The following is a 23711-nucleotide window of genomic DNA, read 5'->3' on the forward strand; positions in this document are numbered from 1 at the left end:
TATTAAAATAATAGTAAGACAACATAAAAATAGTAAGCTATCAGAGGAGAAATACGAATTTTTAAAAATTAACCCAAAAGGGGGCACTTGGGTGGTGCAGTCAGTTAAGCGGTTAAGCACTGGACTCTTGGTTTCAGCTCAGGTCATGATCTCAGGTCTTGAGACTGAGCTCTACATAAGATTCCACACTCAGTGTGGAGTCTGTGTAAGACTCTCTCTGCCCCTCCTTCTCATGCTCTCAAATAAAATCTTTGAAAAAAATTTTAACCCAAAAGACATTAGAGAAAAAGGAACATAAAACAGACAATGTAAGGAAAAAGCACACGGTAATAGATTTAAACCTAAATAAAATTAGTAATTACATTAAAAATAAACAGACCCACAATACTCAAAAGATCAAAAGTGTGATGCTACATAAAGCAAAAGCCAAATAAATATTTTAGTAAGAAATGCATCTAAAACATTCCATCAAAATCATAGAGGAGAACACAGGCAACACCCTTTTTGAACTTGGCCACAGTAACTTCTTGCAAGATACATCCACAAAGGCAAAAGAAACAAAAGCAAAAATGAACTATTGGGACTTCATCAAGATAAGAAGCTTTTCCACAGCAAATGATACAATCAACAAAACTAAAAGACAACCTACAGAATGAGAGAAGATATTTGCAAATGATATATCAGATAAAGGGCTAGTTTCCAAAATCTATAAAGAACTTATTAAACTCAACACCAAAGAAAAAACAATCCAATCATGAAATGGGCAAAAGACATGAAGAGAAATCTCACAGAGGAAGACATGGACATGGCCAACATGCACATGAGAAAATGCTCTGCATCACTTGCCATCAGGGAAATACAAATCAAAACCACAATGAGATACCACCTCACACCAGTGAGAATGGGGAAAATTAACAAGGCAGGAAACAACAAATGTTGGAGAGGATGCGGAGAAAAGGGAACCCTCTTACAATGTTGGTGGGAATGTGAACTGGTGCAGCCACTCTGGAAAACTGTGTGGAGGTTCCTCAAAGAGTTAAAAATAGACCTGCCCTACGACCCAGCAATTGTACTGTTGGGGATTTACCCCAAAGATTCAGATGCAATGAAACGCCGGGACACCTGCACCCCGATGTTTCTAGCAGCAATGTCCACAATAGCCAAACTGTGGAAGGAGCCTCTGTGTCCATCGAAAGATGAATGGATAAAGAAGATGTGGTTTATGTATACAATGGAATATTACTCAGCCATTAGAAACGACAAATACCCACCATTTGCTTCAACGTGGATGGAACTGGAGGGTATTATGCTGAGTGAAGTAAGTCAATTGGAGAAGGACAAACAGTGTATGTTCTCATTCATTTGGGGAATATAAATAATAGTGAAAGGGAATATAAAGGAAGGGAAAAGAAATGTGTGGGAAATATCAGGAAGGGAGACAGAACATAAAGACTTCTAACTCTGGGAAACGAACTAGGGGTGGTGGAAGGGGAGGAGGGCGGGGGGTGGGGGGGAATGGGTGACGGGCACTGAGGCGGACACTTGACGGGATGAGCACTGGGTGTTTTTCTGTATGTTTGTAAATTGAACACCAATAAAAATTAATTTATAAAAAAAAAAAGAAATGCATCTAAAACATGTACAGAAATACTGAAAGCATGAAAAAGATAAAAATGCAAATACTAACCAAAAGACAGGTGTAGCTATAGTATGTCTGACCAAGTCAAGCAGACTTTAGGGCAAAAACATTACTAGAGGGCAGCCCGGGTGGCTCAGCGGTTTAGTGCTGCCTTCAGCTCAGGGCCTGATCCTGGAGACCCAGGATTGAGGCCCACGTCAGGTTCCCCGCATGGAGCCTGCTTCTCCCTCTGCCTGTGTCTCTCATGAATAAATAAATAAAATCTTTAAAAAAAATTACTAGAGATAAAGAACAATCCTTCACAATGATAAAAGGGTTCAATTCATCAGGAAGATTTAATAATTCTAGTTTTATATACAAATAATAAAGCCTCAAAACCAAAAAAAGAGGAAATGTATATAATATATATATAAAACAAAAATTGACAGAACTAAAAGGAGAAAAAGATATTTATAGTCATAGCAGGAAATTTTAACTTGTCTTAGTATCTGATAAAACAAGCCCCCCAAAAAAGATTAATAGGGTTATAAAAGATTTAAATGATGAAAGCAGCAAACTTGATAAATGGTATTACATAAATACTATGCTCAACTACTGCATGTTACACACATTATTTTAAATCACAATATTTACTAGAATTAAACATATGCTAGGCCACAAACTAAACTGCTATACATGTTTTTTAAATGAAATCATAAAGAGAGCTGTTCTCTGAATACAGGCAATTTTTTAAAGATTTTATTTATTTATTTATTCATGGGGGGCGGGGAGGGCAAAGACACAGTCAGAGGAAGAAGCAGGCTCCATGCAGGGAGCCTGATGTGGGACTCAATCCCAGGACTCCAGGATCATGTCCTGAGCTGAAGGCAGGCACTAAACTGTTGAGCCACCCAGGGATCCCCTACAAGGTAATTCTATTAAACTGGACACCTTTAAAAAGAGAACTAGAGGGGCACCTGGCCGGCTCAGTCAGCAGAGCTTGCATCTCTTGATCTCAGGGTAGTGAGTTGAAGCCCCACATTGGGTGTGGAGAAAAGAAGAAAGGAAGGAGGGAGTGAGGGAGGGTAGAAAAGAAGGAGGAAAGGAAGAAAGGAGGGAAGGAGGGAAGGAAGGAAAAAAGAGAAAAGACAAAGAAAAAGAGAGAAAGAATTAATGAACAAACAAGAAAAATCTCCCAAATGTATGAAAATTAAGAAACATTTTTAAATAACTTATAGATCACAAAAGAAATCATAATAGAAATTATACATGTTTTAATCTGAATAATGATAAAGATACTAAACATTAAAACATGGGCAAAAAAAAAAATAAGAAAAAAAAAAATAAGAAAAAAAAAAATAAAATAAAACATGGGCAATGCAGTTAAAGCCACAGTTACCCAGAGAAATTTATAGCTGTAAATACACAAGAAGAAAGGTTGAAAAACCACAAGCTAAACAACTACTTACAATAGCTAAACAAAACCTAATTAGACTCAAAAAGCTAGGAGGTATAAAATATAAAAATGAATAAATATTAAATAAAAATATGGACAACTAATAAATAAAAAATAAACTTACAATAGAGGGAATCTACAAAGCCAAAAGTTGATTCTTTGAAAAGACAAAATAAATAAATTCTTAAACTGAATAAGAATAAAAGAGAAAAGGTATAGATAACCAATGTTAATAATGAAAAAAAAAAAAGATTCTAAGTGGGGCTTGAACTCACAACCATGAGACCAAGAGTCACAAGCTCTAATGACAGAGCCAGCCAGGCACTCCACAGAAGTCCTACATTTAAATGATCTCTTATATATAAAATGTAAGAGAATATTACACTTTATGAAAATGGATTTTTAAAATTTAGAGGGAACAGATTTTTCTTAGAAAAATACAATCTACTGAGGCGTCTTGGTGGCTCAGTCGGTTAAACGTTCAATTTTTTATTTCCGCTCAGGTCATGATCTCAAGGTTGTGGGATCAAGCCTCCCATCTGCACTGGGTATGAAGCCTGCTTGGGATTTTCCCTCCCTCTCCCCCACCCCCACTTCATGTGGGTACCCTCTCTCTCTCTCAAGAAAAAAAAAAGAAGAGAAAAATACAATCTACCAAAACTGATGCAATAAATAGAGTATCTGAAAGAAAGCAAATCTGTAATTTTAAACTTTCTCACAAAAAAGTCTTCCAGATGCAGATGGCTTTGCCAGGAAATTCTACCAAATATTTCAGGAGGAAATAACTTCAATCTTATAAAAAATCTTTCAGAAAATAGAAAGAGAGTATCTCTCAGCTCATTTCAAGAAACAAACACAATGTTTATACCTAAACCTAAGGACGGAGAAGCAGAGGAGTAGGAAGAAGAGGAAGAAGTAGAGGAGGAAGAGAAGGAAAAGGATAAGGAGGATGATTAATTTCACTCTTGAACATAGATGCAATAAGCCCAAATAAAGCATCAGAAACCCAAATCCAGCAACATATAAAAAGGATAATATATCACAACTAAGTCGGGTCTATTCCAGGAATTCAAGATTGCTGTAATATTCAAAAATCAATCAGTATATGGATAAAGAGGATGTGGTTTGTACACACACACACACACACACACACACACACACAGAGGAATATTACTCAGCTATCAAAAAGAATGAAATCTTGCCATTTGCAGCGATGTGGATGAAACTAGAGGGTATCATACTAAGTGAAATAAGTCAGTCAGAGAAAGACAAATACCATGTTATTTCACTCATATGTGTATTTTAAGGGAAAAACAGATGAACATAGAGGAAGGGAAGGAAAAATAAGATAAAAACAGGGAGACAAATCATAAGCAATTCTTAACTTTAGGAAACAAGCTGAGGGTTGCTAGAGGAGAGGTGGGTGGGGGGATGGGGTAAATGGGTGACGGGCATTAAAGAGGGCACTGGATGCAAAGAGAACAGGTGTTATATGAAACTGATGAACCACTAAATTCTACCCCTGAAACTAGTAATACACTGTATGTTAACTACATTGAATTTAAATAAAAGAATTTTTTAAGAAGTATTTCCTCATCTTTAGAAAAAAAATTTTTTTAAAAAAGTACTTTTTATTCTTTAGGGAAAAAAAAAACAAAACAAGCAGTTTAATTAAATCAGTTAATTAATTTAATTAATTAAAAATCAGTATAATTAACCACATTAGCAGAATAAAGGACAAAAGTCACATGCTATATAGAAAAGCATTTGTAGGGCAGCCTGGGTGGCTCAGTGGTTTAGTGCCGCCTTTAGCCCAGGGCCTGATCCTGGAGACCCGGGATTGAGTCCCATGTCAGGCTCCCCACATGGAGACTGCTTCTCCCTCTGCCTGTGTCTCTGCCTCTCTCTCTCTCCTCTTTGTCTGTGTTTCTCATGAATAAATAAATAAAATCTTTAAAAAAAAAAAGCATTTGTAAAAACCAGTACTTTTATTATAACATTTTTAGCATCCTATTTCCCTTCCCTGCACAATTTAGTCCAAAAGTTATCAAGTGGAACAGAAAATGGCAGGCTACCCATGAGGTTGAGGGGCTACAGTGATGCAGAGCAGGGTGAAGAGCCTGAAAGGAGGGAGAGGGCATCCACATAGGGGTTGCCTAATATGGCTGAGACTAAGCCTGAGTAGGGTGGAAAGGGTATCCACACAAAAGGAAGGCCTGGCAAGAGAGCTGGGTGAGGAGGGTGACCACATGTGTGGTAGCCTGGCCCAGAAAGTCAGAGCCCAAGGGGGCTGAGGGGAGCATCCTGATGGAGGCAGTCCAGGCCTGGTTAGCAGGCTGGCCACATGCAGGGATGGCCTGCCATAGGAAGTCAGAGCCAACTCAAGGTGAGAAGGGGATCCCCACGGAGAGACTGGCCAAGTGACCAAGGGCTTCCATGTCAGAGTGGAGAGGTAGCCCAGCAAAGGGATACAAAAACCAATAGGAGTACAGAATGTACCCACATAGTGAGTGGGAAGCTAAAGGATAGGTAGCCCCACCTAGAGTGCTGGAAGTGTGGTGAAGGGCCCAGCAGAGGGTGTCTCAGCATAGCCAGGTAAGGTGGGCAGCCACATGAGAGAGCTGACATCAATGGCAAGGAGGCTGATTACATGTAGGAGAGCAGATCAAAGAAGTATTTCCCATGTTAAGTAAAAGAACTACAGGGGTGCCTGGGTGGCTCAGTCAGGTGGGCATCCTACTCTTGGTTTCCACTCAGATACAGTTGTAGGATCAAGCTCCATGTTGGGCTCCACGTTCAGAGGGAAGTCTGCTTGAGATTCTCTCTCCCTCTTCCTCTGCCCCTCCTTTCACTTGCATTCTCTCTCAAAAAAAAAAAATAAATCTTTTAAAAAAATTTTTTTAAAAAAGGAATTACAAATACAAAAAGGGAGAAATCAAGAATGAACTCTGCTGTGCTGGACTGCAATTAGAGGTACTGGTGTGAGCACTGATTACCTAGCTCTGTCCACTCAAAGGGACAACAATTAGTAACATCGATAACAACAGGCACACCTAGCACCTAGACCTTAGCTTCAGCTTCTAAATACTACTCTCCAGTAAAAAGGAACAGGCTGATAAATAAAAATAAAAATAAATGGCTGATTCCAAGACTGAAGCAAAGAAAGTAGAAGATGGAACACCTGGAACACCTCTATCCCAGAAAATAAGGAGGTGCTCAAAGAGTAACAGTGATATGTCAAAATGTTACAGAAGTGGGCTTGAAAGGGATTCCACTGACTAAATCTGGAATAATTTGAGCATGAAAATTAAAAAAAATCACAGTAACAAAAGATAATTCATTGAACACATAAGCATTAATCTATACTGACATAAATTGAAAATTGGATAAAGATGGAGTATGTACATGATTTCACAGCACTCCCCCACAAATACTTGATTACAAAAGGAAAATAGCAATTTTAGAGTGAAGAAAACTGGCAGATATCACCTTGAAAGTCATGAATAATGGGACATATCAAAGTTGTATACCACTTGATGGTTGTCAAGTTCATGAAAGTTAAAGAAAGACCAAAGAAACTGTCCAGGCCAAATACCAGAGAGACACCTCAACTAAATGCAACACATGACTCTCAAATGGGCAATTACTGGGACAACTGGGAAAAGTTACCTTGGCTCTAACACTTAGATGGTATTAACATGCCAAAGTTAAGTTCCTGATTTTGGTGGTTGTGTTATAATTGTACAAGAAAACATTACTGTTTGGAGGAATGGAAGGAAGATACCCTAAGATAATCAGGGGAGATGGGTCATTAGATTGGCAGTTCACTCTCTAATGGTTCAAGAAAAAAGTTCTTTGTACTGTACTTGAAATTTATTAAAAAGTTTAATATGCTTCAAAGTTGAAAAACAAAAACTCTCAGAAACCTTGGGGAAAAAAAGAATTCCCTTAATCTGCTATGGCAGTTTCTCAAAGCTGGCCCAAAGACCAGGGCCAGTTCTCAAACTATTATTGGTATATAATGAGATAGATATAGAAATTGAGAATATTAGCAATTTTTATAACGTCACAGAGTGATTTTTTTATCTTTTAAATTTGTAAGAAGAATTTGGGCTCGTAATTAAGATATCTTTTTCCTTTTTCTCATAATTCATCTTTATTTTATCAAATATTAGTTTGCCATAGATTGGAAAATTAAAAAAAAATACTTGGTCCTTTTAGGGGCACCACGAGAGCTCAGTCAGTTAAATGGCTGGATCTTGATTTCAGCTCAGGTCATGATCTCAGGTACTGGGATGGAGCCCTTGTTGGACTCCACACTCACTGGGGAGTCTGCTTAAGGATTCCCTCTCTCCTACTCCCTCTGCTCCTCCCCTCACTTGCACATATACATGTACACACACTATTTCTCAAATAAATAATCTTTAAAAAAAATCCTGAATCTCTTCAAAGAAGCATTTCCTGACCACACTATACAGATAGACTACTTATACTGCCCATTGTTCTTTTCCATCATAAAATCTGTTTTTTTATTAGTCTTTATCACAACTTACAAATGTTTATTTTCTGCCTTACCATCACAAGACTATAGGTCTGCCTGTGAGGGCAAGACTGTCTTTTCTATTTATTGTTACTTATCCAGCATCTAGTGCAGTAAGTGGTACATAGTACGTTTCATTATACATTTGTTGAATGAATCACTGACCATTAGGAAATTCAGTTTGGTCTCAGAACTTCAAGGCCACAGTGGCTCACCTTGTACATAGGGCCCCAACTCTGGGTGCTCTCTGACCCGCAGAGAGTAGGACTTTTTTTTATCAGATTGCTTCAGTAGATCCCGCACTCGTTCATTATAGATTTCCAGGAAACTAGAGAAATGTAGAACAAGGTATATAAATAGAATGTGGAAAATGGTGGCATCTTTTCAAAACGTAATTCTGAAAAATGGTGACATTTTTAGATTTGAAAAAAAGTTGGGAAAACACGAAACCAAAAATCAGAAGGCCCTAATTCTTGATCTAGTTCTACTTCTGACACTCTAAGACCTTGGCTTTACCAAGGTTCCCCCCTTGAGTCTCCTTCTACATGTGCACAATTGTGTTGCCGCCTTAGCTGTCATCACTTCAGTTTTAGGTTTACAATGTCAGTTCTGATTCAACTTTAGCCTTCAAGAGGCTATTTCAGCATGATTTTGGGGTATGCTGCCACCAGCCTATACTTTGAGCAGGCTACCAGACCACAGAGTCTACAGGCTTGTTTCTTAAGTGATTTTCAAACATGATCTTTCAGCTTTTATTGTTCTGTGAAGGCCACTGCTTAGCAATGAGGAAAGCTAAATGAGAAATATTCTGGTCCCTACCCCTAATTTAAGTAGGACAGTTTTCATTTTACCTGTTTTATACACTGGGATTCTGTTAAGATATGCCCTTATAGGTACTGCAGGCATTTTATTCCCTACCCCTAATTTAAGTAGGACAGTTTTCATTTTACCTGTTTTATACACTGGGATTCTGTTAAGATATGCCCTTATAGGTACTGCGGGCATTTTATTCCTTTTTAAAATAATAACATAGCTACAATTCTTAATTAAAATCAGCAAAGATTTTGTTAAGTAAGAAAACAAACTTCTTACAAAAAGGTTTTCCTCATCAGAACACAGATCAGATGTTTGCCTATGAAGCCAGTGGCCATTCAAAAAAAAAAAAAAAAAAAAAAAAAAAGGCTCCAGCTCAGCTGAACTCTATGCACACTCTTCTTATAAAAATGTTTCTCCTTCATCTTCTCAGATTTGGACACAAGGAGCCCAGATGTTTCTCAGAATAGTGGTTCCCAGATTTCACTGATAAAAAATTTTATATACATGTGCATGTATACACATACATATAAGCTTGCAAATTTTTACTTTGCAAGCTTAAAAAATGTATATATACTGTTTACTATCATTTAATTTTTAAAAAGGGCACTTATTCTTTTTGGGGTGATGAAAATTCTGGAATTAGATAATAAGGATGATTGGACAACCTTGTAAATACCAAATAAAACAAAACACCAAAACAAAAGAAACTACCAAACTATATAAATTCCACAAGCATGAATTTTATGGTATGTGAATTATGTCTCATGATTTTTAAAAGGACATTGAATACCAAAAAAATAGAATACAGAAAATGAAGGTCAGTTGGTAACCTTGCACCAACATTTCCACTATAGATTGATTAAAACCTCATATTGGAGTAACCAGCGCTGTCTTGGAACTAGAGCTTAGGAACTGCTGACCCAAAGAACAACGCAGCCAGAGCTGGAAGAGAAAGTCCAAAAGCTGGTAAGAAACCATAAGGAAAGTGAAGAAAAGGAAACCAGACAGCCAGAGAAAGTTGGTTCACAGAAAACACCTGTTTGTTAAGCCTAGAGATAGGAATTAATTTTCCTACAACCCAAAGATCAAAATGTGTTCATCTCCTCATACTGCAAAATATTTCTGCTGTGGCTTTTTCCATTCCTCTGGATGACTCCTGAAGCAAAGAGAGGACAGCTGAACCTGCTAGAATTTGGAGTGGAAATGAAAGTATTTTAGGCCTTAGAGCCTGAAAGGTTCTTACCTTACTTTTATCCTACAAGAGGAAGGCAGTGGGGCATAGTCCTCCTCCCTGATGAAGAGACCCTGCACAAACCATAGGGTTGGAGTTTTACTGAAGGGAGTGTACAAAGAAGGTCTACTTTGAGAAGATCTAGTCAAAATAGAGTCTATACCTCACATATCCGTGGTGTCAGCCCAACAGAGGTCTGGAGAACAGAAGAAAGGAAAGTATTACTGTTCACTCACAGTGAAGCTCCCCCCCCAACACCCAGGAACCAAGGTTATTGGCGGAGGATGGGCACATGGGCTTCCTGTGCTAGCCTCAGCACTTTAGGCAGTTTTACTGGTGGTATACAGAAGACTCTATTTGCCTGGCTCTCAGGAGACACTCACAGAGGAATGTACCAGCTGAGAGGCAGAATACCATCATAAGAAGGAAGAGGGGAAAAGCTAACAAACCCAGATCTGAGCTTTCATGCAATAAAGGTTACATCCTTCTTGGATAAACCTATTTACAACTGTGGTCCCTCCCCAACCTTCTATCCCTATACATACAGAAGAACTAGAACACATGGGTATTTACACATTTAGTAGGAAAAAATTATTTGGATAATTTTGGATTAATAATTTGGATTTTTTCATCTTGGATCCACTGCTAACTTGTACATAGATTAAAGGTTTTAGGGATCCCTGGGTGGCGCAGCAGTTTGGCACCTGCCTTTGGCCCAGGGCGCGATCCTGGAGACCCGGGATCGAATCCCATGTCGGGCTCCCGGTGCACGGAGCCTGCTTCTCCCTCTGCCTATGTCTCTGCCTCTCTCTCTCTCTCTCTGTGACTATCATAAATAAATAAAAATTTAAAAAAGAAAAAAAAATAAAGGTTTTATACCCCTGGTTTAGTGGGTATTTTCTTCTTTTAATTTCAAATATGTAAAATCATACTCAACATAGACATAAGTAAGCAATGAGCTGAGCACAAGGTAGCAGGGAGGAAAAGTGTCCCAGAGAATGTCCCTGCATAGTGTTGTCATCTGCCCCATGAGTTCAACTCACCAAGTACTTCTAAATCCAAAACAAAGAGGTATACTGAAGGACCTCTACTTTCCCAATTTTCCATGACAAAATAAGGCTCTCATAATCTCACACTTTTTAAAGCTCCATCCCAGCAGCTGGTTCCCTTGCTTCTTCCAATGCTCAGATCTAACACATATAGCCCCATTTCTGCACAGCCCTAAAGCAACACTTCAGATTCAGCCTGGGGTCTGTCCACACCAAAAGTGTCAAAAAGCTTCAAGTGATGAACTTGGAAATGATATGAGAAATTCAGAAAGACTGACAAGGTCTACTTCATCAAAGGGAGTTGTACAATTCTAAGGTTCCTCAGGCTTGAATAAAGAGGATCTAATTATTCAAAGTTCACCTTTCTATTAAAGGGTTGAGAAACCCATTTTTAATACAGAAAAGAGCCCATTAAATCTTATTAAAGTTGACTAACTACTAAATCCACATTCTATCTCTCAGTAGCAAGGACAGTGTGAGATTCAGGCTTGCTATGGCAAGAGAAAGAGATCATATTCCAATACCAATACTCACTGGGGTCCCCAACATGGTATATGTCTTCCCAGAGCCTGTCTGCCCATAGGCAAAAAGGCATATGTTGTAGCCTTTAGCAGCTCCAGACAATACTTCAGTCCCCAAATCCTGGAACACCTGTCACAACAAAAGTAGAAAGCACATCACTGTAATCCTTCCCATACCAGATTGAAGGATCATATTATTTTAAAATTTTCAATGTCTAGCACTGTGCCCAGCATACAGTAAGCACTTTAAAATATATTTGAATAAATTTTCCCTAGCAATCTTTTTCTGAAACTGAATTGATTCTTGGGAAATTATAAGGAGCTTATAGTCAAGTGTGCTTGAAACACTTAAGAGTATTTTTAGATTAAAAATATATAACCCAAGGCTTGGTTAGAAGAGCATGCGACTCTAGATCTTGGGGTCATGAGTTCAAACCACATATTGGGTGTAGAGATTCCTTAAGTAAAGAAAACTTAAAAAAAAAAAAAAACCTTAAAAAAATAAATAACCCAAAGTAGTGATATATGGAATTGATGAATCACTATACTCTATACCTGAAACTAATATAACACTGTATGTCAACTAGCTGGAATTAAAATAAAAATTAAAAAAAAAATCCAGGGGCGCCTAGGTGGATCAGCTAGTTAAGCGTCTGCCTTCGGCTCAGGTCATGATCCCGGGGTCCTGGGATGGAGCCGTACATTGGGCTTCTTGGGCTTCTTGCTCAGCAGGGAAGAGCCCTCTCCCTCTGCCTGCCCCTTCCACTGCTTGTGTGCTCTCTCAATCTGTCATATAACTAAATAAATAATCTTAAAAAAGAGTTTACTTAACACTTTAAAAAAAATTTATTTTATTGAAATTAAATTAACATATAGTATATTATTAGTTTCAGAAGTAGAGTTCGGTGATTCATCAGTTGCATATTAACACCCTGTGCTCATTGCATCAAGTGCCCTCCTTAATGCCAAGCACCCAGTTACCCCATCCCCCTTCCAGTTCCCCTCCAGCAACCTGTTTGTTTCCTGGAGTTAAGAGTCTCTTATTGTGGGATGCCTAGATGGCTCAGCTCTTGAGCATCTGCCTTCAGCTCAGGGAGTGATCCCGGGATCTAGGATCGAGTCCTGCATTGGGCTCTCTGCAAGGAGCCCTCCCTCTGCCTGTCTCTTTCTCTGCGTCTCTCATGAATAAATAAATAAACCTTAAAAAAAAAAAAAAAAAGAGTCTCTTATGGTTTGTCTCCAAACCTTGAGGTAAGGTTGATACTATGTGGATCTACTGACTTGTCCTCTCTCCAAACTTGTGGTAATAGTATAGAAAAGTAGGGCTGGACGGATCCCTGAGTGGCTCAGAGGTTTGGCGCTGCCTTCAGCCCAGGGTATGATTCTGGAGTCCTGGGATTGGGTCCCACATCGGGCTCCCTGCGTGGAGCCTGCTTCTCCCTCTGCCTGTGTCTCTGCCTTTCTCTCTCTCTGTGTCTCTCATAAATAAATAAAATCTTAAAAAAAAAAGAAAAAAGAAAAATAGGGCTGGAGCTTGTTATTTAAAGAGAGAGAATTCATGTAAAATATATAACTTAATGGGGCCTGGAGTTGGGGAAAGTGCTTAAAATGATTTCCTCTATAGTTTAATAGTTAAGAACACAGGCTTTGGGGGATCCCTGGGTGGCGCAGCGGTTTGGCGCCTGCCTTTAGCCCAGGGCGCGATCCTGGAGACCCGGGATCGAATCCCACATCAGGCTCCCGGTGCATGGAGCCTGCTTCTCCCTCTGCCTGTGTCTCTCCCTCTCTCTCTCTCTCTGTGACTATCATAAATAAATAAAAAATTTAAAAAAAAAAAAAAAAAAAAAAAAAAAAAGAACACAGGCTTTGGAACTTTCTAGGTTCAAAGCCTGGCTCTTTGGGCAAGTACCTTTTCTCAGTTTTTTTTCATCTATTAAATGGAGATTTATCTATTTCATCTATTAAATGGGTTTGGGGCAGCAGTGGCTCAGCAGTTAAGCACCGCCTTCAATCCAGGGCCTGATCCTGGAGCCCCGGGGTTGAGTCCCATGTTGGGCTCCCTGCATGGAGCCTGCTTCTCCCCCTGCCTGTGTCTCTGCCTCTTTCTCTTTCTGTGTCTCGCATGAATAAATGAATAAAATCTTAAAAAAAAATAACTCACTGGGTTTTTGAGAGGATTAACTGTTCTAATACATGTGAAGCCTTTAGAACAATGTCTGGAACAAAGTGAGCACTAATTAAATGAAAGTTTTTCTTGTTATTAAACCTTATTTTTCCCACTTTTCTGAATAAGGACTACTCAGTCATTTTTCTGATACCCTCATCTATTTTAAAAAGAGCTATGTACTTAATTTGGAAAATAGACACTTGAATACAGAGCCCATAGTATATACGTCCCAACTTCACATACATACTTTTTGAAAAACTCTATGTTCTATCCCATTAAAAATTCATTCCAAAAAACTTTCAAAACCATTAAAGTAATAAATCATTAAAACTTAACATCTTGAAGGGTTTTGCTAGATCCCAGGGATTATTATTTCCCACTTACTTTTAAATATGAAGATCATGTCATTTAGAGGAAGTTACCTATCCAGCAAAATACAGAATATTCTTGGCCTTTAACTCTTTTCCACAGAAATCCTTCATATACTACTTTTTTTTTTTTTTCTGGCTTCCCTTTGTTTTCCATTGTGGCACCTGGGTGGCTAAGTCATTAAGCATCTTCCTTCAGCTCTGGTCATGATCTCAGGGTCCTGCAATCCCGTGCCATATCAGGCTCCCTGCTCAGCAGGGAATCTGCTTCTCCTTCTCCCTCTCCCCCTCCAACCCACTTTTGCTCTGTCTCAGATAAGTAATAAGAAGAAAGAAAGGAAGAAAGGAAGAAAGGAAGGAAGGAAGAAAGGAAGAAAGGAAGGAGAAAGAAAGAAAGAAGAAAGAAAAAGAAAGAAAGAAAGAAAGAAAGAAAGAAAGAAGAAAAAAAGGAAAGGGAGAGGAAAAGGAAAGGACTCATTATATTGCTTTAGTCAGCAGAAAGAAGGAAAAATAAAGGCTGAAATATACATGCATTTCTAGCTCATTTTCTTCAGTCTCCTCCAAAACTGTATTTATTATCTACAATGTAGATACTGTAATTTAATATCACAATATATTATCAGCACTTCCAAATCAGTACTAGTCAACATCCCAAAAGAAAACTGGAAGAACCCAAATGCTACTGCTGTGCACAATATACTTTCACTGTAGTTTTCCATATTTCTACAAATATGGAAGTTTTATATGGTTGCTACTCAGAATATATAAAGCTCCTGTGTACTGCTTTTTTTTTAAGATTTTATTTATTTATTCATTATAGAGACAGAGACACAGGCAGAGGGAGCTGGATGCAGGACTCAATCCCAGATCCCAGGATCAGGCCCTGAGCCGAAGGCAGATGCTCAACTGCTGAGCCACCCAGGCGTCCCTGTGTACTGCTTTTCATTCCTATATTCCTAAAACACTTAAGCATTTTAAACATTATTCATTTTCACAATTATAATTTTATAGATTCATAATTCACACAACTAAGAGTTAACAATGGACTATTTTCTTATACCAAGATGAGATGAATGAAACCCCAAACTCACATTAAGAAATATTAGTAGTGGGGTACCTGGTTGGCTCAGTTAATAGAGCGTGAAGCTCTTGATCTTGGGGTTGTAAATTCAAGCCCCACACTGGGTGTAGAAATTAAAATAAAGTCTAAAAAAAAGGAATATAAGTAGCAAGTAGTGCTACTCATTTATAACTGTAATTCAAAGTCAGTTATTTCTGGTTGTAGGAGAAAACAGAAAAAAATCACAGATTTCATAATTTCTAAGCCCTCAATTTCCAAAACTCTTTGAATTCAACTCATCTTAGTCAAGTACCCCTTACCCTGAAATAAATTTGCTAAATTGGATGGGGTCCTTTTTTATTTGATAGAGTTGACACACAATATTACATTACTTTCAAGTGTAAAACACTTAGACAAGTTTATACATTATGCTCACCACAAGTGTCGCTACCATCTGTCATCATACAATGCTATTACAATATCATTGACTATATTCCTTAAGCTGTGCTCTTTACCCTGTGATTTATTCATCCATAACTGGAAGCCTGTATCTCCTACTTCCCTTCACCCATTTTACCCATCCCCAAGCTCTTTCCCCTTTGGCAACCATCATTTAGTTCTCTGTATTTATCCATATGATTATGTTTTTTGCTGTTTTTTTTTTTTAGGTTCCACATATGAGTGAAATTATATGGTATTCGTCTTTCTCCATCAACACATTTCACTTAGCAATAGTATCTTCTAGGTCCAACGATTTTATTGCAGGTGGCACAATCTCATCCTTTTAATTGCTGCATAATATTCCACTGCAGAGCCACTATAGAAAACAGTCTGGAGATTTCTCAAAAAATTAGAAATAGAACTACCCTATGATCTATAATTGCACTACTATCTACCAAAAAAAACCTACAATACTAATTTGAAAGGATATATGCACCACTGTTTATTACAGGATTACTTACAATAGCCAAATTATGGAAGGAGCCCAAGTATCCATCAATAGATAAATGTTAACTATACTGGAATTAAAATTAAAAACTTAAAAAAAAACCCATAGGGATGCATATATCTTTTTGAATTAGTGTTTTAGTTTTCTTTTTTTTATGTATTTTTTTTTTTATCGGAGTTCAATTTGCCAAAAAGCACATAAGAAAATGCTCCATATCACTTGCCACCAGGGAAATACAAATCAAACCCACAACGAGATACCTCCTCACACCAGTGAGAATATTGAAAATTAACAAGACAGGAAACAACAAATGTTGGAGAGGATGTGGAGAAAGGGGAACCCTTTTGCACTGTTGGTGGGAATATGAACTGGTACAGACACTCTGGAAAATTGTGTGGAGGTTCCTCAAAGAGTTAAAAATAGAAATACCCTATGACCCAGCAATTGCACTACTGGGAATTTACCCCAAAGATACAGATGCAGTGTTTTAGTTTTCTTTGGGTAAATACCCAGTAGTGGAATTACAGATCATATGGTAGCTCTATTTTTAATTTTCTGAGGAACCTCCATACTGTTTTCCCACAGTGGCTGTACCAATTTACATTCCAAGAGCACATGAGGGTTAATTTTTCTCCACATTCTCACCAACATTTGTTTCTTATGTTTTTTATTTTACCTATTCTGACAGGTGTAAGATAATATCTCACTGTGGTTTTGATCTGCATTTCCCCAATGATTAGTGAGGTTGAGCACCTTTTCATGTGTCTTTTGGCCAACTACGTGTCTTCTTTGAGAAAATATCTAATCAGGTCATCTGTCCATTTGTTAATTGAGTTATTTGTTTTTTTCGTGTTGAGTTGTACAAGTTTTTTTTTTAAGATTAAATTTATTTATTCAATGAGAGAGAGAGGCAGAGACATAGGCAGAGGGAGAAGCAGGCTCCCCAAGGGGAACCCGATATGGGACTCAATCCTGGGACTCCAGGATCACACTCTGAGCCAAAGGCAGATGCTCAACCACTGAGCCACCCAGGTGTTGCTAGAAGTTCCTTATATTTTTTGGATATTAACCTGTTACTGGATATATCATTTGCGAATATCTTCTCCCATCCAGCAGGTTGCCTTTTCACTTTGTTGGTTTCCTTTGCTATGCAGAAGCTTTTTATTTTGATGTAGTTTCAATAGTTTCTTTTTGCTTTTGTTTCCCTTACCTGAGGAGACACACCTAGAAAAACGTTGCTACAGCTGATGTCAGATAAATTACTGCGTTCTCTTCCAGGATTTTTATAGTTTCAGGTCTCACATTTAGGTCTTTAATTCATTTTGAGTTTATTTTTGTGTATGGTATTAGAAAGAGGTCCAGTTTCCCATTCTCTTATATGTAGCTCTCTAGTTTTTCCAACAGCATTTATTGAAGAGAATGTCTTTTCCTCTGTGTATATTCTTACCTCTTTCATCATAGATTAATAGGCCATGTAAGTGTGGGTTTATTCTGGGCTCTCTATTCTGCTCCATTGATCTATGTGTCTATTTTTTGCCATAACCATACTGTTTTTATTACTACAACTTTGTAGTATATCCTGAAATCTGGCATTGTGATGCCTCTCCTCCAGCTTTGTTTTTCTGAAGATTGTTTTGGCTATTTGGGGTCCTTTATGCATTACATACAAATTTTAGTACTGTTATAGTTTTGTGAAAAATGCGATTGGTATTTGGTAGGGATTGCACTGAATCTATAGATTGCTTTTGGTAGTATGGACATTTTAACAATATTAATTCTTCCATTTGTGAGCATGGAATATCTTTCCATTTGTTTGTGTCACCTTCAATTTTTTTCATCAATGTTTTATAGTTATCAGAGTACAGGTCTTTCACCTCCTCAGTTAGGTTTATTTCTAGGTATTTTATTGTTAGTATAAATGTAAATGGAATTGTTTCCTTAATTTCTCTTTCTGCTAGTGTGTATAGAAATGCTACCAATTTCTGGGTGTGAATTTTATATCCTGAAACTCGACTGAATTCATTTATCAATTCTAGTAGTTCTTTGGTGGAGTCTTTAGGATTTTCTATGTATAGTATCATGTCATCTGCATATAATGACAGTTTAACTTCTTTATCAATATGGATGATTCTTATTTCCGTTTTTGCGTGAATGCTGCAGTTAGGACTTCTAGCACTGTGTTGAATAAAAGTGGTAAAAGCAGACATCTTTGTGTTGTTCCTGATCTTAGAGGAAATGCTTTCAGCTTTTCACCACTGAGTATGATGCAGTGGTCAGTTTTTCATATGTGGCCTTTATTATATTGAAGTATGTTCCCTCTAAACTCATTTTGTTGAGAGCTTTTATCATGAATGGATACTGAATTTTGTTAATTTTTTTTTTGCATCTACTAAGAAGGTCATATGAGTTTTATTTTTCAACTTGTTGATGTGATATATCATGCTGATTTACAAAACACTGAACTATCCTTGCATTCCAGAAATAAATCCCACTTGAGAGTGGTAAATGATTCTTTTAATGTATTGTTAAATGTGGCTTACTAACATTTTTGGGGGATTTTTGCATCAATGTTCATAGGGATATTAGCCTGTAGACAATTAAGGAGAGAATGTATGCATGTGTGTCTGTTTGTAGTATTTTTATCTGGTTTGGTATCAGGGTAATGCCGGCCTCATACAATGTATTTGGTATTTTTCCTTCCTCTTCTATTTTTTGGCAACACTTTAAGAATAGGTATTAACTTCCTTAAAAGTTTGATAGAATTCACCTGTGGTCCTAGACTTTTGGTTTTTGGTAGTTTATTATTATTATTATTACTGATTCAATTTCATTACTAGTAATCTGCCTGTTCAAATTTTCTATTTTTCCCTGGTTCAACTTTGAAAGATTCTGTTTCTAGGAATTTATCTATTTCTTCTAGGCTGTCCAATTGTTGGCATATACGTTTTTATAGTATTTTTTTAAGATTTTAAGTTTTTTATTCATGAGAGACAGAGGGGGGGGAGGCAGAGAATCAGGCTCCATGCAGGGAGCCCGATGTGGGACTTGATCCTGGGACTCCAGGATCATGCCCTGGGCTGAAGGCAGGCCCTAAACCACTGAGCCACCCAGGCCTCCCTCATAGTATTCTCTTATAATTCTTTGTATTTCTTTGGTGTCAGTTCTGATTTTATTTATTTGGGCCCTTTCTTCCCTTGATGAGTCTGGCTAATGGTTTTATCAATTTTGTTTATCTTTGTCATTTATTTCTGTTCTGATCTTTATTATTTTCCCTCCTTCTACTCAAGTTAGGTCTTGTTTGTTCTTTTTCTAGATCCTTTAGGTATAAGGTGAGATTGTTTGAATTCTTTCTTGTTTCTTTCTTGTTTCTAGGCCTGCATCACCATATATTTTCTTCTTAGAAATGCTTTTGTTGCATTCATTGGGTTATTTTTAATTTATTCCAACCAGCACTCAAGTTTTCTCTTCCCATTCTCATCTCTGAGCTTTAGTGTCAGATCAAAATCAGTGAGAACTCACATGTTTCAACAGAAAAAGATACAGATAGGTAAGATGTAACTACACATGTGTGCTTGTGTGTGTGTGTGTATGTGTGTGTACACAAATGTATATGCAAACATATCACCCCTAGCTTTGTCTAACTCTACTGAGAGGACCTGGGAGCAGTAATACCACAATAGCAATGCCCACACCTACGACCCAGATCTCAGATTCTAAATATTGCTTTCTACTAATAGGAACAATTTGAGCATCATAATAAATGGTAATAAGAAACTGTAATTCACTGAGTAAAATGGGAAACCATAAGTTAATACACACATAAATAATTTGAAAATTTGACAAGTAATGGGATATTTACATAGTAAGTACCCCTTGACAAAATATTAATTATATAGAGGGAAAAAGAGTAACTTCAGAGTAGAGAAGCCTGGCAGATGCCACCTTAATTAAGTAATTGTCAAAGTGAACTCTGTGATATTCATATCAAAACATATAATCTGAATCTTAACATGAGGAGACACTGGACAACCAAATTAAGGAACACTGCAGAATAAATGGCCTGCAATCTTCCAAAGTGTCAAGATCATAAATATAAGGAAAAACTGAGGAACTGTTCCAGACTAAATTATTTTAAACATATGACGACTAAATGCAACAAGTGATTCTCAAACACATCTTTTTGTTATTGGAGCATTTCGAAGACAATTAACAAAACATGAATGGGATCTAAAGATGAGATGGTGGTAATGCAACACTTTAGTTTCCCAATTCTGAAGGTTGCATTGTTGTTATATTAGAGGATCCTTTTCTATAAGAAAATACACACTCATTATTAGGGATAATTGGACATCAATATGACAACTTTCAGATGGTTCAGGAAAAAAGTTCTGAATGAACTTCTATCTTCTCTATAAGTTTGTCATTTCAAAAAAAATTATTTAATAAAAAGATGTAAAGGAACTACAGTAACAGCACACTGTATTCTTAGGCCTCGGTTCCTATGGATATCAGCACAGCCACTAACCAGCTGTGTGACCTAGTTTAAGTTACATGCTCTGTTTCATTTTTCCTCATTAATAAAACAGGGATAGTGTTTATTGTAAAAATCAAATGAAGTGAACGATAAGAAAAAATATAGGAAACTGTTAATCAAGTGTAAGATATTTCATAATCCTGTTGAAATGAGTTAACAACCTTAAAAAATAAAAGAAAACATGTACTATCGGTCCATGAGACATATTATGACACTAACCACCAGGGTTTGAGCAGAAGCTGATGGTACGCTCAAATTAGAATAATAATTCAAGTCCAATTAAATAAAAAGACTATTTACAAAGGTGTGGGGGTTGGGAAGTAAGATAACCACAAGGGACAACGCAGGAACCTGGAACTAGTAACTGGAAACCCATCACCCTTTTCACCAAAAGAAGAAAAAGGGCTCAAAACCTGGAAGGAGAGAATCATGTGGAGACAGCTACCTGAGAGAAGCTGTAACCTTAAGTTAAAGGACAAAGCCACAGGAGGGGTCCAAGATGGTGGTGTAGGAAGACCCTTAACTCACCTCATCCCACAGACACACCAAATCTATACCTATAAGTAGAGTACTTTCTCTGGAAGAACTGAGAGCTGACTGAATAGCTGCTGCACAGCAAAGGATAGAGGGACTACACAGAGAATAGCAGGAGAGACACTGCGATGACAGAAATCTCATCCTATTCCATCTCCAACAGGGCAAACTGCATTAGGAAGGGACATCACTGAGGAGCCCATGTGTGCATATTTCCCTGATCTGGGACAAAGAAAAAAAACCCAAAATGGTGGTTAAAGGGAAAACTAGACTATAAGTGAGAGAAACTCATTTACTTACTGGAGACCATCTGCCAAATGTGAGAGAAATGCTGGAACTCTCTGGAGACAGAGGTGTTGGTGAATGCCAATGTTTATGGTACTCTTCCACCTTGACAGTGTACACAGAAGTAGTGTCCAGGTACTCTATCTGGCCTGCTAGGGGACCTGGTCCCCTATCCCCTACCAGCTCCAGCTGTTCTCTTGAGACAGCTCCCTGAACCACCATGCTCATCCCAGCTCCAGTGGTCACACCAAAGCTGCCCTGGCACATGGCATACTGGACATCCCTGGCCTGTGCCTGCTTCAGCTCCACCCATTCCACCAAGGCAGCCCTGTGTGGAGTGCCCCAACCTGTGCCCACCCTATCTCCAGCCATCAAGCCAGGAAGGCCCCTGACTCATTGGTTCACACATGCTTCAGCTCCAGCCACCCAAACAGGTTCCCCCAGGATGAACACTCTGGTCAGTGTCCAACACAGCTCCAGGCATTCTCCAAGGATGGCCCCAGCATAGAGCACCCCAGGACTCCCCAGGCTGCACCCACTTCAATTCCAACTGTCCTCCCAGATACTCTGTGTAGTGCCCCAGTCCACAGCCACTCCAGCTCCAGCTGTCCCACCAGGGTACTCCCTGCATGGAGAATCCCAGCCTGCACCTGCCTCAGATCCAGACAACCTGTCAGGATGTCCCAACGCTGAGTGGCCCAGGACCATCAGCCTGCCCCTGATAAGCTCCACCTAGCCAGCCTAAGCCACCAGGAACATGCATTCCATGTAGGAGACATTCCTACATAGGCCACCCCATCAAGGCTGGGAAAAGTAGATGTTTCACCTAATTTCACAGAAGCAAATAGAGAAAGGAAACAAAACTAAGTGAAATGGAGATTAGCAACCTATCTGATAAAGTTCAAAGTAATGTCATAAAGATGTTCACCAAACTCAGGAGAAAAGAATGAACTCAATAAAAACTTCTATAAAGAGATTTAAAACACATATATATATGTATACACACACACACACACACACACACACACACACATATATATATATATATAAAAACGGGTGGCTTAGTAGGTTAAGTGGCTGCCTTCAACTCAGGTCATGATCTCGGGGTCCTGGTATTGAGCCCCATGTCAGGTGCCATGCTCAGTGGGGAGCCTGCTACTTCTCCCTCTGCCTCTCCCCCCACTTGTGCATGTACTCACTCTCTCAAATAATTTAAAACAAAAAATAAAAATAAAAAAACAATCAATGCTGGGGAGCCCAGGTGCCACAGTTGGTTACTCTTGGTTTCATCTCAGGCCATGATCTCAGGGTAGTGAAATAAAGTCCTGCATTAGAGCTGTGCTCAGTGGCGAGTCTGCTTGTGATTCTCTCTCCCTCTCTCTCTCTGTCCCTCCCCTTACTCTATCTCTGACTCTCAAATAAATAAATCTTTAAAAAAAAGGAAAACAATCAGAGTTGATTAATACAATAACTGAAATTAAAAATAAACTAGAGCAGGGTGCTGGGGTGGCACAGTCAATTGAGTGTTTAACTGTTGGTTTCAAGCTAAGGTCATGATCTCAGGGTTGAGGGATTAAGTCAGGCTCTGCACTCAGTTCACAGTCTGCTTGGGACTCGCCCTCCCTCTGACCCTATACTTGCTTGTACTCTTTCTCTAAATCAATCAATCAATCAATCAATCTTTTTAAAAAATACACTAGAGGGAATCATCAGCTGATTAGAGGATACAGAATAATGGATAAGTAACATGGAAGTCACTATAGTGGAAAGTACTGAAGCTTAAGAGCAAAAAAGAAAAAACAATTAAAAAATAAGAATGGGGCACCAGATGGCTCAGTTAGTTAAGTGTCTGCCTTTGGCTCAGGTCATAATCCCAGGGTTCTGACATCAAGCCCCTAGTGGAGCTCCTGGCTTGGCAAGGAGCCTGCTTGACCCTCTCCCTCTGCCCTTTTCTTTACCCCCACTCATACTTGCTTGCTCTCTCACTCACTCTGCTCTCTCTCAAATAAACAAATAAAACCTTTTAAAAAAATTAATGATAGATTAAGGGACCTCTGAAACATCACCAAGCATACTAACATTCTCATTATAGAAGTCCAAGGAGCAGAGAGACAAAGAGATGGAAAATTTGAAGAAATAATAGCTAAAAACTGCCCTAACTTGGGTAAGGAAACAGACATCCAGGTCTAAGAAGCAAAGAGAGCCTGAAACAAGATGCACCCAAGGAAGCCAACACCAAGACATATAATAATTAAATGTAAAAATTAAAGATAGATAATCTTAAAAGAAAATAAAAGCATCCAGTTACCTACAAGGGAAGTCTTATAAGTCTATCAGCTGCTTTTTCAAAAAAAGCTTTGCAAACCAAAAGGAATGCCATGATATATACAAAGCATTGAAAGAAAAAGTAAACCTAATACCAAGAAACTCTACCCAACAAAGTTATCATTCAGAATTGAAGGAGAGATAAAGATTTGCTGAAACAAAAGTCAGAGGAGTCTAGTACCACGAAACTGGCCTTATAAGAAATGTTACAGGGACTTTTTTAAAAAGAAAGATGGTAAATAAAAGAAATTATGAAAG

General features: G+C 38.3%; 1 protein-coding gene across 3 annotated transcripts in view; it reads right to left on the reverse strand.

Annotated features, from left to right (window-relative positions):
* STARD9 (StAR related lipid transfer domain containing 9) overlaps positions 1–23711 on the reverse strand; it is a 134013-nt gene that overhangs the window by 60613 nt on the left and 49689 nt on the right. For all 3 annotated transcript variants that reach the window (XM_041744225.1, XM_041744224.1, XM_041744226.1), the window contains exons 4-7: positions 11245–11361; positions 9825–9857; positions 9674–9735; positions 7830–7942 (exon numbers count right to left, since the gene is read on the reverse strand). In XM_041744225.1, the coding sequence (XP_041600159.1) occupies positions 7830–7942; positions 9674–9735; positions 9825–9857; positions 11245–11361 (325 nt within the window). The remainder of the gene's footprint in view (positions 1–7829; positions 7943–9673; positions 9736–9824; positions 9858–11244; positions 11362–23711) is intronic.

The sequence above is a fragment of the Vulpes lagopus genome, chromosome 2, assembly GCF_018345385.1.
Source record: "Vulpes lagopus strain Blue_001 chromosome 2, ASM1834538v1, whole genome shotgun sequence".
Classification (NCBI taxonomy): domain Eukaryota; kingdom Metazoa; phylum Chordata; class Mammalia; order Carnivora; family Canidae; genus Vulpes; species Vulpes lagopus.